The 13,376-nt window shown below is 43.3% G+C and overlaps 1 protein-coding gene across 1 annotated transcript; it reads left to right on the top strand.

The window, feature by feature from the left end:
* The first annotated feature begins 488 nt into the window (after positions 1 to 488).
* LOC146892340 (acyl-coenzyme A thioesterase 5-like) lies at positions 489 to 6,505 on the top strand. Its single transcript, XM_087911652.1, has 3 exons — positions 489 to 1,086; positions 2,902 to 3,104; positions 4,786 to 6,505. Exons 1-3 carry the CDS (start codon positions 633 to 635, stop codon positions 5,389 to 5,391), a joined length of 1,263 nt encoding a protein of 420 aa, XP_087767778.1. The 5' UTR covers positions 489 to 632; the 3' UTR covers positions 5,392 to 6,505.
* The last annotated feature ends 6,871 nt before the right edge of the window (positions 6,506 to 13,376 follow it).

Here is a 13,376-nt window from a genome sequence, read left to right as displayed (position 1 = left end):
GACATTCCATAACTCAAAACTATCAGAAATTTCTTTTCTTGCCAGGTGTTAGTGGCACACGCCTTTAATCCCAGCACTTGGGAGGCAGAGGCAAGTGGGTCTCTGTGAGTTTGAGGCCAGCCTGGTCTACAAGAGCTAGTTCCATGACAGGTTCTAAAGCTACAGAGAAACCCTGTCTTGAAAAAACCAAAAATAAATAAATAAATAAATAAATAAATAAATAAATAAATAAATAAATAGAATGCTGTTATAAATTATCCAATGTTACATATTTCCCTAGAGTAGCAAAAATGGCCTATAATGAAAGTAAAAGTTGTTTGTTTGCTTTTACAAAAAACTGCTACCTAATCTACGCAAGGACCGGACTTTGCCTCGATCTTATTCACCTAGTGTCACTACCAATCCACATGAGCAGAATCTTGTGGCCCTACTTGACCCCACTGCTACTCTGACCTCCCCTGTCAGTCTGCAGATACCAGCCCGGTTTCTGTCTCTGTTTTCCCTGAGAAGCGCGACCCACGGCTCGGGACCTCCCAGAGACCGACCAGGACGGCTCCACAGCAGGCCAGGCTCCGCTCCGGACTCGCGTGGAGTTTCCCAAGGCCTCCTGCTTTAGCTCCAGTCCTGGCATAATGGCAGCGCTGACCCTGGAACCCGCGGGCCGCAGCTGCTGGGACGAGCCGCTGAGCATCGCCGTGCGCAGCCTGGCCCCCGAGCAGCCCGTCACGCTGCGCGCCGCCCTGCGCGACGAGAAAGGCGTTCTCTTCCGCGCCCACGCGCGCTACCGCACCGACTCCCACGGCGAGCTGGACCTGGCGCGCGCGCCCGCGCTGGGCGGCAGCTTCGCCGGGCTCGAGCCCATGGGGCTGCTCTGGGCCATGGAGCCCGATCGGCCGCTCTGGCGCCTGCTCAAGCGCGACGTGCAGACGCCCTTCGTGGTGGAGCTGGAGGTGCTGGACGGCCACGAGCCCGACGGCGGGCGGCTGCTGGCGCGGGCGGTGCACGAGCGTCACTTCATGGCTCCCGGGGTGCGGCGCGTGCCCGTGCGCGAGGGCCGTGTGCGCGCCACACTCTTCCTGCCTCCAGGTGAGCAGACCTTCCTTGGGGAGCCTGGAAAAGCCTGACCATTTCTTCTCTGTCTACCATTTGTCTCTGGACTTTCTCCTTTTCTTACTTCTGTGTATCTTACTTTCACTCTTACTCTGTGGGTGGCCATGTGACTGCCCCTCAAAGTCCTCTTCTCCTAGGTCTTGCTCCCTGATCCTCGGCCCAAATTTCTCCTGCTATTTACTCTCTCTACATGCCAAACATGCCTAGCCTTTCTCCTGACTCATTATAGACCTTTCAGCTCTTTAATAGAGCATCAGGTGTTCACAGGGTTAAATAAATGTAACATAAAAGAATGCAACATATCTTTGCATCATTAAGACAAATGTTCACAACATACAAATGTAACACATCTTAAAATAATATTCCACAACAATCTCTAGCGCGGCACGTTTTGATGGCCCCAATATTGCTGCAGAAGATGGAAGGAATGTAAACAGCTCTGGAAAACAGCCTTAAAATGGAATAGCTACATAGTTATGCAGTAACACGGAAATCCATCAGCACTAAAGGGTCTTTGATAGGAGATTAGCATGATGACTTTCCTTGACTTCCTCATGGGCATCTGTCTTTCTTTCCACTTCTAATGACCTGGTGTGGCAGTTTGAATGTAATTGGCCCCCATAATCTCAGAGGGAGTGGCACTATTAGGAGGTGTGACTTTCTTGGAATGGGTCAGGCCTTCTTGGATGAAGTGGAAATGGGCTTTGAAGTTTCCAGTGCTCAGGATACTGCCTAGTAACTCAGTCCACTTCCTATTGCCTGTAAGATGATGTAGAACATCTCAGTTGGGTGTGGTGGCACATGCACTTAATCCCCGCACCCAGAAGGCAGAGGCAGGCAGATCTCTGAAAGGTCAAGGTCAGTTTAGTCTACAGAGTTAATTCTCGGACAGCCAAAATACACAGAGAAACTGTATTTCAGGAAAAAAAAAATGTAGTAGCACAGCTCAGCTCAACTTGCTGCCTGCATGTCACCATGCTCCCCATCATAATGATAATGGACTGAGTCTCTGAAACTCTAAACAAGCCACCCAATTAAATGTTTTCTTTTCAAGAGTTGCCATGGCAATAGTGTCTCTTCATAGCAGGAGAAACTGTAACTAAGACAGATGCCTACCTGAAAATAACAAACTTTGGACTGGAGAGAAGACTCAGCGGTTAAAAGCATAGGTTGCTCTTATAGGGGCTATGGGTTCAATTCCCAGCACCCACGAGGCAGCTCACAACTATCTGTAACTCCAGTTATAGGTATCTGAGTATCTCTTCTGGCATCCTTGGGTACCAGGCACTCAAGTAGTATACATAAGCATGCAAACAAAACATTATTTCACATAAAAAAGAAACCTTTTAAAATAATTTTATAAAAAAATTACAAGCCTTGGGACAGAATTTACAGACATTACATAAGATATAGAATTCCTTTAAAGATTTTTTTACAGGTATACCAATGGAGGACTTTCATTTCATAATAGCTTAAAGATCAAATGATCGTATTTTTATTACAAGCATCAAAAAGAGATTTGGGGTGATTTAAGTAAGAGAACATATTAGAAGGTCATAGATGTGAGAAAGGTGTCGATAAGGATATTGGAAAATAGTAAACTACCTCTCCCTCTCCTGTCACTCAGGAGCTATGGGCACCTCTGTTGTAATATTCAATGAGGTCTTCTCTCAGAGTAGGAGAGGAGGTTTGGATTCCTATAACTTCTCTTCCTTGCTCCCATTTACATGAAAAAAACAAATTCTTAAATTCTTTTGAGGACTACTGCCTTTGTTTCTTGCTTTTCCTAAGGAAATGGACCCTTTCCTGGGATCATAGACCTTTTCGGAGTTGGAGGTGGCCTTCTGGAGTATCGGGCTAGTCTGCTGGCTGGAAAGGGCTTTGCTGTCCTGGCTCTGGCTTATTATAACTACGATGACCTTCCCAAGGGCATGCACACTATCCACCTGGAGTACTTTGAGGAAGCTGTGAACTACCTGCTTAGTCACCCTCAGGTTGGTTGTTATTTTTGTCTTTTGGTTTAGAAACTGTGTTCCTAAAATATCCACCCATCGAGATAAGATTTTCAACTCAGTTCCTGAGGTGTTGTGAGACAATCAGATCTTCATTTTCAAAGTAGAAATCAAAGCAAGTTTCTGAACTGGGTGATAGTTCAGGGCATTGATCTGTCAGGCAGTCTGATGACGAAATACCTCAGATAGAAGTGAGGTGTTGTGGTGTGCTAGAAAGGGAGCCTCCTGGGACACGGGCACATTCAGCTTATAGTGGAAGATACCAGGTTGAACAGGTGACTCAGCCAATAAGATCACTTGCTGATCTTCCAGAGGACCAAAGTTGGGTTGCCAGCACCCAGGTCAACTGGCTCATAATTGCCTGTAACTCAGCTCCAGGAGGTAGGAATCAATTTTCTGGCTTCTGAGTGTAGCTGTGAACACACAGACATAGCCAGGGAAAAACACACATACACACAATCTAAAACATTCTGGCTTGACTCAGGCATACCATAGAAGAGCTGGGTCCTTTGGGTCTCTTAGCGGCGTTATTGCTATGCATGAGTGTGTCTCCACCCCTTGGTTTTGTACTGATCGCTAAATGACTCATAAGTCCCTGCAACAGGACCTAGCATTAACTGATAAATGTCATTCACTTGGGAAACATTAGAAGAGTTAAAATCTTATGGTCTTCTAAACATTACAATGAAAGCCTCCTCACTGCTCCCACATAGACCCATCACCTGGCCCTACAATCACTAAACTGTGTAACTTCAGTAACCCTGTCCCCACTCTCCAAAACCTGTCAGTGGTTTTGAATAAACTGTTTTATACCACTAAACACCCTCTTTTTAAAAAAAATCTTAATTTGAAAAAGAATTTTGTTTGAAGCGTCTTCCCTTCCCCAGTACCTATACATGCATCTTGAACTCTTACTCATAACCAGAATCTTAACTCAGTTTACTGTAATGCTTGCTGGATGATCATAAACACATGTGAATGTAGTGCCCGCCACTGTAAACACATCACAGATGAAAAGAAAATGTTTTCCTTACATGTCCACATGCTTTCTTTGACACATTCATACTTAGGAATGTAACTATTAGTCTTCATTTCAAGCTTCATGTAGACCATGGTGTTGAGAAATACTCCTTTACACTGTGAAGATGTGTTAATGTGACTGGTTTAATAAAAAGTGGAATGGCCAATAGCTAGACAGGAAGAGGGTAGGCGGGACTTCTGGGACAGAGAAGTCTGGGGGAAGAGGAAAGGCAGAGCTGCCAGTCAGACACAGAGGAAGAGATGGGCAGCACAGAAGACAGGTAACCAAGCCATGTAAAACAATGTAGATGAAAAGATATGGCTTCAGGTATTTTATAAGAACTAGTTAGGAAGGAACAAGTTTAAGCTAAGGCTCAGCATTTATAATGAATGAGAAATCTCTGTGTGGTTATTTGGGAGCTGGCAGGTGGGACAGAGAAAGACTAGATACACTGTGGGACTTAGCACTGAGCCTCATTTACCACTAAGGATTTGAAGAGACCTAATCAACCACCTTTCAAAACCCAGATGGTGCAGAGTGAGAGTCAGGCTCAGGGCCAGCTTCCATCCATAGGTTGGCACCACTAACTGTCCTACCCTCTAGATGCACTCATTCCCTTTCTTTTCTCTGTCTCTTTCTTAGGTCAAGGGACCAGGAATTGGCCTACTGGGGATTTCCAAAGGGGCTGACCTCTGCCTCTCCATGGCCTCTTTCCTGAAAGGCATCACAGCTGCTGTCATAATCAATGGCTCTATGGCCAATGTTGCTGGAACACTGCACTACAAGGACGAGACCCTGCCCCCTTTGAGCATTAACATGAATCGAATCAGGGAGACCAAAGATGGCCTTAAAGATATTTTGGAAGCCCTGAATTGCCCTTTAGAAGGCCCTGACCAGAAGAGCATCATCCCTGTGGAAAGGTCTGACACCACCTTTCTGTTCCTTGTGGGTCAGGATGACCGCAACTGGAAGAGCGAGTTCTATGCCAATGAGATCTCCAAGCGCTTACAGGCCCATGGGAAGGAGAAGCCCCAGATCATCTGCTACCCAGAAGCGGGGCACTATATTGAGCCCCCTTATTTCCCTTGGTGCAAGGCTTCCTTACATGCCAATTTTAACATGCCTGTCCTCTTTGGGGGGGAGCCAAGGGCTCATGCCATGGCCCAGGTGGATGCATGGCAGCAACTCCAGACTTTCTTCCACAAACACCTGGGTGCTGAAGTGAGGACGATCCCAGCAAAACTGTGATTTTCTGTGAGTAGTGACACTTCTGATGTTGATCCCTCCTGAGAATGGCTGCCACTGTTAGGATGTGTATGTATTTTTGTCTCCTTTTAATAAAGTCTTGTGTTTCCCCACCCCCAAAGGTTTTATGGACTGTGTCCTCATTGGTTTGAGATCACACTGGTTCCTTCCTACCTTCTTATGGCAATGAAGATTGAGCCCAGTGCGTGTGCATGGTAGGCCAGCACTCTGCCGCTGGGCTATCCCACTCTCCCTCAGAGGGCAGTGGTTTTAAAGAAACTTGAGAGGTTGAGGAGCATATCTGCTGCCTGGCACGGCAGGTGACTGACAAATCCAGTTCTAGGAGAAGTGAGTAACATGGACTGGCCGTGCCTGCTATATAACGCGGTCCAGTAACTATGTGCTAGATGACCGTTTGTAAATAAACCTGTAACTGCTGCACAGGAAAGCACATGCAGTGGCCCTTTGTGTCTGTGAGATCCGCATGACAGACTCTACCACCCATGGGTTGAATTATTTGAAACCTTTTCCGGCCTTTATTCCTTAAACTCTACGTAACAGTTTAGGAGCTATTTGTACAGCGCTTGTGTTACACTTGGGGACATAAGTATTCTGGATGTGATCATAATGATTTAAAGATTTTCAGATTACATGTCAATTCCACACCATTTTATATCAAGTACGGAAATCACAGCAGTTTGGGGTCCAGGTAGCCAATCCCCCGTGAATGCCAGCAAACGACTATCGTATCAAAATCATTATAATACCATGACTGAGCTCCCCTTCTTAGAATGTAAGTCGTAGCACTTTAGCTACAAACCATTAACTGGTTAAATCTAAAACTGATAAAATATTTAAAGCAAATACACATCTAACTTTCTGATATCTTTTCAAATGATTAAGGATCCTTCTAGCAATGAAACTATATTTGGGTTTGTTAATATGATAGGCACACAGCCTTAGTGTTTCAAAAGTTGATAAAATAGATTGGGACTGTAATTTTTAACAATGATAATCATAAAAATATGTAAAAATGAGACCACCTGTTATAAATAGTTCAATAAACTTACATTTCTTAAGCCCGTAACTGTATTTAAAATAAAGTACCTTAATTTATTATCGTTGTGTTCTGACTCTTTACTTTTATTTATTTATTTTATTTTGGCTTTTTGAGACAGGGTTTCTCTGTGTGACTGTCCCAGAACTCACTCTACAGACGAGGCTTGTCTCAAACTCATAGAGATCCGCCTGCCTCTACCTCCTGAGTGATGGAAATAAAGGATGGGCCACCACCGCCTGGCTCCTAATTTTATTTTTTAAAAAGGCAATCAAATCCTGATATTTTCCTTTTGACTCTCAAAACATTGACTGTTTATTATAGTTTGAACAGGAATATCCTCCATGGTTCCTGTGTTAAAGACTTGGTTGGCAGTGAATTTGCTTTGGGGAATGATCATATCTCTAGGACTCTGACTTAATCAACAGCTTGATCCTTTGTTGGATTACTGATGTGATGGCATTATGGGGAAGACAGGCCTCCCTGGAGAAGGATGTTATACAGGCACTCCATTAAAAAATGCAGCAGCCCCTTCCATCTCTTTCTGCTTCCTAACCGTAAATGTTTTGCTCCTGCATATCCTCCCACCATGGTGCGCTCACTCACAGGCCAGGAACCCATGATGTCAGTGATGACACTAACCCTCTGAAATCAAGCCAAAATTAATGTACCCTCCTTTTAATTTGTTTCTCTAAGAAATTTGTCACTGAAATGCAAAATGTCCCTTCTTTTCGTCACCAATGGTGTGCTTGTCACTGAATATTGGCCAGTCTGAAGGTTCACGTGCTCTTCGTTTTAAAGGTAAGGAAGTGCATCTTATGGAAGTTTCTAGCAGTCAGCGTGGAGGTACAGCTCAGCAGCCTCCAGTCTCCCCACTCTGTGTGAAGCTACAGACCTTAAATCTGTCTTTCCTCATTGTATTTATTCACAAAGCCAGTTGTCCATCAATGTCTGCCACGTCTCACGCAACCCAACAGAATGTACATGTGTGTGAAGGTCATCCAAGTGCTGTGAATTCCCTAACGCCTATCCAGAAGCTCTCCAGGACAGTAGTCAAAGCCCTGGGGAGAGAGGGATGCTCTTCTTTCACTCATGCTAACTTGTTATAAAATTTCTGGATTTGTGGCAGGTTGCAGGAGGAGGAGGACATTAAAAAGCATGGTGTGTATAACTTACCTAAAAGAGTGGGTCAGGAAACATACTTAAGACTTGACTGTTGCCTGGCATAATGATTCATAACAGTAATCCCAGCATTCAGGAGGTGGAGCCAAGAGGATCACTGGGGAGAGATACATAGATGACAACCAGTCCTTAACTTCATACAGTTTTTGTTAGAGGTGCGTGAGTGTGTGTACGCCTATATGCATGTGTGCGCCTATATTCAAGTGTGCGCCTATATGCATGTGTGCGCCTATATGCATGTGAGCGCCTATGTGCATGTGTGTGTCTATATGCATGTGTGCGTCTATATGCATGTGAGCGCCTATATGCATGTGTGCGCCTATATGCATGTGTGCGTGCATGTGTGTGTGTTCCCACTTTGCTCTGTTTTTCCTTTAACTCAGAAGCTCCAAAATAGGCAGAAAAAAAAAAGAAAGATAAAATGAAGGAAAGTTTGAGCCTTGGAGCAGCTATAATGAACACAATAGAAGCAAAGCTTTCAGTTTTCAGGAGTTGGAACAAAATTGTATTGCTCTATCCTGAATGCTCAGTAGCCTGGAATCAAGTCCGACATTGACACACCCGAGGGTGCACACAGGGTGCTTTAGTTGCCTCCATGCCAAAAATGCAGCCTTGTAGATTGAAAAGAAAAGACAGGGACAGCTGCATCCTTGCAACCCTTCACTCAGGGCATCCAAGCTGTCTTCCCCTCATCTGTAGCCATCAGATGATACAGGGATGTGGAACCAAGGCAGTCGATCTCAAAGGCTCAGTCTTGTCCTCTGGACAGGGCATTGCCTTGTCTCTGTTTCCCTCACTACCTTTGCTCTGTGCAGCAGCGCAAGGGATCACATACACCAAACTCACTGAGCATAAACTGAGACTGCTTTTTCATTTCCCGGCTACCCAGACCCAAATAATCACACAAAACCTACATTAACTGTAACACTCTTTGGCTAATGACTCAAGAGTATTTCTAGCTAGCTCTTATTTCTTAAATTAATTTATTTCAATTAATCTGTGTATCGCCACGAGGCTGTGGCTTACCAATAAGGTTCTGGCATCTTTCTCCTTCAGCACCTACACCACGGCATCTGCCTGACTCTGCCTTCTTTCTCCCTGCATTCAGTTTAGTTTTCCCACCTACCTATATTCTGCCCTGTCATAGGCCAAAGTAGATTCTTTATTAATCAATTGTAAAAAATCATATGCACAGCATATAGAGGGGAATCCCACATCAACCGAGTCTTGCATTCCCCAGGTCAATGTATGGGGGATGAGATTTAAGACTAACTTAGAGGCAACAAGCCAAAAAAAGTGTGTCTGTGATTGACTGTACTGTGGGTGTGCAGCTCCCCCAATAGTATGAAGGGCAAATATCTCTGTAATAGAGAATATGAAGTGCCTAGCCAAATCCCATGCAAATCAACACCTGGAAATTGAGTCTTTGTTGACAGGTGTAAAAGACTATTAGGAAAACCAGCACACAAACCTGAAAAACACAGCAGCAATCACAGCCACAGACTCAAGATTAATCAAACATATCCAGTGATCAAAGACAATTTAGAAAAATATTCTCACTAGTGGCCATGATCAAAAACACTGATGACAAATAATGCTGGAGAGGATGTGGGGTAAAGGGAACCGTGCTGCATTGCTGGTGGGAGTGCAAACTGGTATAGCCTCTTGGGATATTAGTATGGTTATTTCTCAGAAAATTAGGAAACAACCTTCCTCAAGACCCAGCAATACCACTTTTGGGTACATATCCAAAGGATGCTCAATCAATCACAAGGACATGTGCTCAACTATGTTCATAACAGCATTGTTTGTCATAGCCAGAACCTGGAAACAACGTAAATGCCCCTCAACAGAAAAATGGATAAGGAAAATGTGGTACATAATGGAATACTAACATTAGAAAAAAAATAATGAGAACTTGAAATTTGCAGGCAAATGAATGGATCTAAGTTGTAAGGAGGCCACTTCTTCATTTCCCAGCCACACAGACTCCCAAAATAATTACACAGAAATTATATTATTTAAATAATTGCCTGGCCCATTAGCTCTAGATTCTTATTTGCTAACTCTTACATCTTAATTTAACCCATCTCCACTAATTTGTTCATCACATGAGGTCGTAGCCTATCAGCAAAGTTTTAGCACATCTGTGTCTGGCAGTGACTCCATGGCTTCTCTCTGACTCTGCCTCCTTTTCTCCCAGCATTCAGCTTAGTTTTCCCTGCCTAACTAAGTTCTACCTTGCTATAGTCTAAGCCAGTTTCTTTCTTCAATAACCAATAAAAGCAATACATAGACAGAAGGACCTCCCACACCAGATCTAGAAAACATTATATGGAGTGAGGTAGCCCAGACCCAGAAAGTCAAATAACATATGTACTCACTCATAAGTGATTTTTAGACATAAATCAAAGAAAACCAGCCAGAAATCACAATCCCAGAGAACCTAAATAACAATGAGGACCATAAGAGGACATACATAGATCTAATCTACATGGGATGTAGGAAAAGATCTCCTGAGTAAATTGGGAGCATGGTGACCATGAGAGAGGGCTGAAGGGGAAGGGAGAGGAAGGGAGGAGAGCAGAGAAAAATGTATAGCTCAATAAAATCAATTTAAAAAATATTCTCACACTTGGTATCTGAGAATACTGTATACTGATTTAGAAGAAAGAAATAAGATGATCTTAGAATTTTTTCCTAAAGATTACAATGCAGAAAATATATTTAAAAAATCAAGGCGTGGACGATTACAAAGTACACCCTGTTTTCCTTATAGATCTGTGGTAGCTGTAGGTGGACAAACTCTGAGACACTGTAAGCTTCACTTCACTTGAAGAATTTAGGATAACGGAAATAATGAAAAGGAAATGTCCCACCAAAGCTTCTAAGCCATTTGCACCCAGGAGACATGCATGTATTTCAACAAACCTGTCTCTGATATACCAGAACTGAAGCCAAACATGGTAAATGTCCGGAGACCAAAGAAAGAAACAGATGCTTCCAGAAGTAAACTGGATAACATTTCCTAGGGAGTTACAGACAGAAATATGTCTTGAGCAGCAACATGACAGGAAGAATGATGTGGGATTCCCCTCTGTATGCTGCGAATACCATTGGTTAATAAAGAAACTGTCTTAGGCTTGTGCAGGACAGAATGTAGATAGGCGGTGAAACTAAACTGAATGCTGAGAGAAAGATGTCAGAGTAAGGGAGAAGCCATGTAGTCCTCCCCGAGACAGATACCAGAACTTTACCCGGTAAGCCATAGCCACGTGGCGATACACAGATTTCTAGAAATGGGCTAAATTAAGATGTAAGAGTTAGCCAATAAAAAGCTAGAGCTAATGGGCCAAACAGTGGTTTAATTAATACAGTTTCTGTGTGATTATTTCAGGGCTGAGCAGGTGGGAAAACAAACAAGCGGCCTCCTAGTACAGAAGATGTTTTGCATCCAATCATAGGATAAAGGTTTTATGCCCTACATTTGGCAAAGGCAGGCCATGCGAACCAGAATGTAGCTAGTCCTCTCTGTGTTATCATTTTCAGATAAAAAACAACCTGAGCAGCAGCAGATGGCACAATGTGCTTATCTGACTGTCTTAATAACTCTGCTTGTCCTAAGTTCTTGGGGTATGTTGTAACATGACTGGCCTGCTTGTTTGGGTTTCTGTCCTGCCGGTACCTTACAACCGACAATCCCCAAAGAAAATCACACAGAGATCTCCATAAGTTACAAAATTGATTGGCCCATTAGCTCAAGCTGCTTATTAGCTCTTGTAGCTTATATTAACCCATTATTCTTATCTATGCCAGCTACATGGCTCAGTACCTTTCTCAGCTTGGCAGGTTACATCTTGCTTCTCAGTGGTCTGAGCAGGAATTGGAGGAATGGGTTTCCTCCTTCCCAGCATTCTCCTGTTCTCATCACACACCTCTACTTCCTGTCTGGTTGACCTGCCTATACTTCCTGCCTGGCCAATCAACGTCTATTTAAAATAAACAGATTGACAGAATATAGACAATTCTCCCGCTCCACTTCCCCCTCTTTTTTTTTAAACAAAGGAAAATACCCATAGTCCATTCTTTGTGAATGTGAGTGTAGTATCCAGGCTACTTCCAGCTGGTTAGAGGCGTTGATAATCTTATGGGGACCTAAAAAAAATTATTACCAAGTCCTGACTGGAGTATCCTGTGAGTCTTGATTACCTCAGGCAGCAGTCCTGAATCTGTTTTGGATGTAGAACTCTGATATCGGGCCATCTGTTCCTACCAGAGATTTCTCAGGCGATCTTCCTTGAGCAAACCCTATTTTTCTTAACTCAGAATGAATCCACAGCCTCTCATTTCCCGTGGAAACAAAAGCAAAATCTCTTCTCCAAAGTAACGTATCTTTTAAATTCAATTTTGATGTCAAGGTATTTTCAAAATACCTACCTTGAATTAATTTAGCAGCATTTATAAACAAATATCTTTTAGCAGCTGTTGCTCCTTCCTCAGCATTTAAACAATTCAAAGAGAGCATAATATCATACAGTATCAAAATTTTCTGTGTATTTTCCATCTTTATGCAGCTTTATTTTAACCTCTATTTCTTTTATTTTTACTTTTACTTTTTGAGACAAGTTCTCTGTATATCTTGGTTCTGGAATAACTCTGTAGACCAGGCTGTCCTTGAACTCACAGAGATCTGCCTATCTCTGCCTCCCCAGTGCTGGGATTAAAAGTGTGTACCAAGACACCCTACTACTCTCTTCCTTTTTTTTATTTTTAAGGACTTTAACCCTTATTTTTAACCTGCAAATTTTTAACACACTGTAAACCATTTAGAGGTTTTCTTCGTCTCTGAATCTCTTTACTGTATGTCTCTCCTTTTCTGACTACAAGAGTCTTTAATTTACCAAGCAATATGGGTAGGATTAAAGTCGTGGCTTTGATGGCTGGATCCAGCCCATTCCTTAGCTTTCCAGCCTCATGGCGGAGGTACTGGCTGCAGCCATTATTATTGCAACAACTCTATGGCATTTCAAGGTTCCTGCCAGCAAACAAGCTGCAGCATTCTGCTCACAGACCACATTCAAATGCTCCCTAATCAGACTGCCTGTCTGAAAGAGTCAGAGTTTGCCCTGGCAGGACAACCCAGAAAGCTGGCATTTTAAAACAGCGCAGTTTTTCCTGCTACGGCTGAAAACCAAAAAGGATGCGTTCAGCTTTTCATCAACACCATTTAAGTGTTTCATGGCAGGACCTCTTTAAAGAGCTACAAAGTTTTGCAGCTAAAGCTGAGTCAGGAAGCCTCTCTTAGATGAGAGCGCTTGCTTGCCTCTAGCAAGCAGAGAAGACCCGGGAAATTGTTGCTACCAAGGAAACATGTTTTACTCTATTCTTTCCCAAGCTTTCTCAGGCTTTCTGTGGATGCAGTTATTAACAAGGGGTGCCATTCTGTTGTAATAGGAGCAGCGGGAAGCTGCCTGGCTCCCCAGCTAGTTTTCACCCGAAATAACAACACAGAAATTGTATTCATTTAAATACTGCTTGGCCCATTATATCTAGCCTCTAAACCTATACAAGATAGCAGTTATAACCAAGGTACCAAAAATAACGTCAAGCGGAGTCCCCACATTGGCACAAATGTTGCCTCTGATATGTACAGAAAATTTTAGATTAAAAGGCTTTACACTGAAATGAAAAGAAAAATTCAGAGATTCCTAGTGGAAGCTGGGCAGTGGTGGCGGCACATGCCCTTAAT

Source organism: Myodes glareolus, chromosome 11 (assembly GCF_982192425.1).
Source record: "Myodes glareolus chromosome 11, mMyoGla1.1, whole genome shotgun sequence".
Classification (NCBI taxonomy): Eukaryota; Metazoa; Chordata; class Mammalia; order Rodentia; family Cricetidae; genus Myodes; species Myodes glareolus.
The sequence above is the reverse complement of the archived record's forward strand: the minus strand, read 5'-3'. Positions and strand labels throughout refer to the sequence as shown.